Raw genomic sequence first — 3,994 nt, 5'->3', positions numbered from 1 at the left:
GGGAGGGGAATCCTTTCCGTCGTCAGCGAGAAAAATGAATGGATGCAAACGTCCGTGAAAGGATAAGGCAAGATACTGAGCGGTTGGATTGGACCCTGTCAGTCACGCACCCAACCGCACGGGAGAGACCGTATGCACTGCTAGCCAGACGATGAAAATAAATCGCACGAGTCGCGCTTGACCGGCCGAATCTTCGGCCGGCGCGCCGTATACAAAAGTTTTTTGAATTTTATTGACTCAAAATGAAGTATCAAGTAGATACAAACACAATAAGCACACACCCGGTCTTTGCATAGCTAACAACTTCGTTTTTTTTCAACAAAGGGTGGATTTTATTGACTTAAAAGGTGGATTTTATTGACTTAAAAGGTGGATTTCATTCACAGCTTCGTCTTGAATGGCACATAGTTGTTGAGTGATTGGGTGATCCCCTGCACGGATGCGACGGTCACTGCCACCGTCACCGCAAAGCACGTGAAGCTCAGGCTCTGCAGCACCACCCACTTCTTGGAAAACCTCTCCACTTTGCTCTGACGTTTGTACATCTCCACGGGGAAGTACACTGTGAGCGGCCAGAATGCGAGCGCGCCAAGGAGGCCAAGGATGGCATTGAAGAAGGGCATCAAAATGGCAAGGACCGTGCTTACGGCGACGAACGCCGTTCTCCACACCAGCTTGAACATGCTGACGCTGAAATTGCCACCGGCGAAGGGACGGTACTGGCGGACCACGAAGTCTGAGCCCGGCCACCGCGCCGCAGCCCAGCTCTCCACGGCGGCGTAGATGGGCTGGCAGTAGAGCTGGTAGGCACCGATGAGGTGCACGACGATGCAGATGTTGGCGAAGTCGATGAGCCAGAAGGGCTCGTAGAAGCCGAACCCGGTGAGCATGTTCCCCGGCGCCGCGTTGCCGAAGGCGGCGTAGCCGAGGCAGCCGCAGAGCATGTAGAAGGCCGTGGTGGTGGAGACCCCCAATAGGTTTGCCCTCCTCATCGTCTTGTTCTCGGCCGGAGGCGCCTTCACCGTGTCCTGCATTTCCAGTTACACGCCATTAGTGACCGTAATTTACGAGTTCTTTTTGCCAAACGTGTATGTGAATCTTTGTGACATGCATGCCTGAATTTCTATGAGAACCATGGAGTATGAGTAGGCGAATGCAATGTTGCCGAGCGCTTGCAGCGTCAACCATATCTTCTGGGCCGAATTAGTGACGTCTACCCCAATTTCAGTGCCGCCCATTGTTGTCTTGCCAGTAGGACCTGCCATAATTACATCAGGGAATAGGGAGTGCATTAACGCATTGATCTCTTGGTAGGAATGTTCTTGATTCTATACCTTTTTCAGTTTGTCTAATTCACATCTAGATGTTCTTTAAGGATGTCACATCTAAGCTACCTTTTTTCAACCGGGCTTCCCCCCTTTTCATCAATTCTTAATTGCTTAACGGAAATACAAAGTCTGTTATGACGAACCAGAAACATGACCCTCTTGATTCTCTACCTGATATGGTCTGTGCCAAGGCGAGGCCAACGCCGATCGCGGAGTAGGAGAAGGACATGACCGCGGCGAGGATGGACAGCCAGGCTATCTCGTGGAGGTTGGGGAGCTGCGAGAAGACGATCTGGGAGATCCCAAACACGGCCATGTACATGGTGGTGTACACGCCGCAGTCGGCAGAGTGGCCGTTCTTGTGGAAGCAGTCGGCCTTGTACAAAGCCCTATTTGATCAACCCACCAGAAGAACAAACAAGGAGTTCAGGAGATCGAAAGTGACATAACTTAGCTCAAAATTGCATGGGTGAGTTAAGTCGGTGGCTTACGCGGCACTGATCGATGCTGTGATGGTGTACCCAATTGCAGTTCCAACGAGATTGACGTACTGGCAGAGGCCACAAAACCACACCTGCCTGCTACCTACATTTGCAGGTCAAGGTACATAGCAGTGTAAACATTGCCTGAATTCACAGAGAATTTACTGGTTTGATGTTCACGCTACAGGCATGCGGTACCTAGGTAGGACTGGACGGCCTCCATGTAGGTGTAGTTCCTCTTCCCGGTGACGGCGTCGTCGCTGCGGTAGCAGTCGGCGAGGAGCGCGGAGGTGTAGTACGTGACGGCGGCGAAGAGGAAAAGCGTGATCGACCCGGCGACCCAGCCGAGCTGCGCCATGGACCAGGGCAGGGACAGCACGCCGGAGCCGATCACCCCCGTTATGATGTGCGCGCTCGCCGTCCACACCGTTCCTGCTCAAGCTCAACCGCGAAGCCGACCGCACGATTTAGTCGTAGATAACTAGTGCAGTAGTTTCGAGCAGAGATGCTAGATTGATCTGCACCAAGAATGAACGCGTGCATGGGAACAATGAAATAGAGAGTCGGATCTGTGTTTCTTGCCTGTTCTCTTGGGCTTGCCATCGTCGTCGACGGAACCATGGCCGATGACCCGCCGACGGTCCGCAGCGCCGTCTCCCCGGGCCATTTGGCTAAGCTGGTGTGACGGAGTAGAGCGTTTGGCCCCGGATTCCGTCCTCACTATATTACAGCCACGTTTCGGGAGCCGTACGCAGCTCACAAGGAGACAAAGAAGAAATCTAAGGAAATGTTTCACTAATTCCAGTATGATCGTGCTGCTAAATCTCTATCTTTATCTTCCCTGTCTGTATCTATATCTACATCTCTATCATTAAAGAGGAGTCTGGACATTGTTTAGACTTAACTTTTGTCCCTCCATCCAAAACACATTAACTTAATCAAATATAAAATCTTATCAAAACCCCAACTAAATTTAAATTGGTCTGATCTTGCACTGTCCATACCCAAATTAAATCTTACCAACCATAACTAAGTCAAAACTTTTTTTAATCTCTCTACTCATACTCAAATCAAATCAAATCTTACAAATCTCTATTATTCAAGAGAATACGTACATCGTTTGCGACTCAGGATTCATCCCTCCGCCCAATATCACGTACTGCATCAACTCAATTAAATCAAATCTTACCAACTCAACAAAATCACACTTTTTCTTGTCTTCTCTTACACACACCCAAATCAAATCAAACCTTATCAAATCCTCAAGTAAATCTAAACTTACTTTGCTTCGCCCTACGCATAATCAAATCAAATCTTACAAAATCCCTACTATTAAACGAGTGTGTATGTCTCTTGGTGAAAGAACTAGAGATGTGGAAGCGTATGCATCATCGCAGGGACGCGTGCGTGTTAAATAGATCAATAGATTACATGGTGCAGCAAGTTTGTTTCTAGACTTGACCCATACTCCAAGCTATATAAGAGATAGGATCTATCTAGTCTAGCAACTTGCCTACATACAACACAACACGCACACAATACATTGCGACATACATGTCACGTTACACACCTAAACAAGCCTATCATTTAACATCCTCCCTCAATCTAAACACGTCAAGGTTGAGATTGTTCTTGAAGGCTTGAAGTTGTCGAACTTGTAGGGGCTTTGTGAAGCCATCAGCAACTTGATCTCCTGTTGGAATAAATCTAATGTACAAGAGTTTCTTTGCAACTCGTTCACGAACAAAGTGAAAATCAATTTCTATATGCTTTGTTCTTGCATGAAACACATGATTTGCAGAAAGATAAGTTGCTCTCAAATTATCACACCATAAGCAAGAGACACGTGGTCTTGCAATTTCCAATTCATCTAATAGGGTTTCTACCCACATTACCTCACCTATTGCATTTGCCAAAGACTTGTATTCTGCTTCAGTGCTAGAGCGCGAGAGTGTGGCTTGCTTCTTTGCATTCCAAGACACAAGATTAGAACCAAAGAAAACAACAAACCCACTAGTAGACCTTCTGTCATGAGGGCATCCTGCCCAATCTGCATCAGAGAAGGCACTTACTGTTTTTTATGATGACTTGCATATTTTCAGGCCAGTTCCAGCATTTCCTTGGATATACCTCAATATCCTTTTTACAGTTTTCCAATGCAGAGATGTAGGAGAATGTAAAAAT

General features: G+C 47.5%; 1 protein-coding gene across 1 annotated transcript; it reads right to left on the bottom strand.

The window, feature by feature from the left end:
- Positions 1 to 210: 210 nt before the first annotated feature.
- Positions 211 to 3,170, bottom strand: LOC123150815 (amino acid permease 6). Its single transcript, XM_044570637.1, has 6 exons — positions 2,393 to 3,170; positions 2,009 to 2,242; positions 1,820 to 1,913; positions 1,500 to 1,717; positions 1,116 to 1,258; positions 211 to 1,028 (listed from the first exon to the last, which is right to left on the bottom strand). The coding sequence occupies exons 1-6, from the start codon at positions 2,475 to 2,477 to the stop codon at positions 381 to 383; spliced, it is 1,422 nt and encodes a 473-aa protein (XP_044426572.1). The 5' UTR covers positions 2,478 to 3,170; the 3' UTR covers positions 211 to 380.
- Positions 3,171 to 3,994: the final 824 nt, after the last annotated feature.

The sequence above is a fragment of the Triticum aestivum genome, chromosome 7A (genome assembly GCF_018294505.1).
Source record: "Triticum aestivum cultivar Chinese Spring chromosome 7A, IWGSC CS RefSeq v2.1, whole genome shotgun sequence".
NCBI lineage: Eukaryota > Viridiplantae > Streptophyta > Magnoliopsida > Poales > Poaceae > Triticum > Triticum aestivum.
Note: the sequence above shows the minus strand (reverse complement) of the source record. Positions and strands in the feature narration are given on the sequence as shown.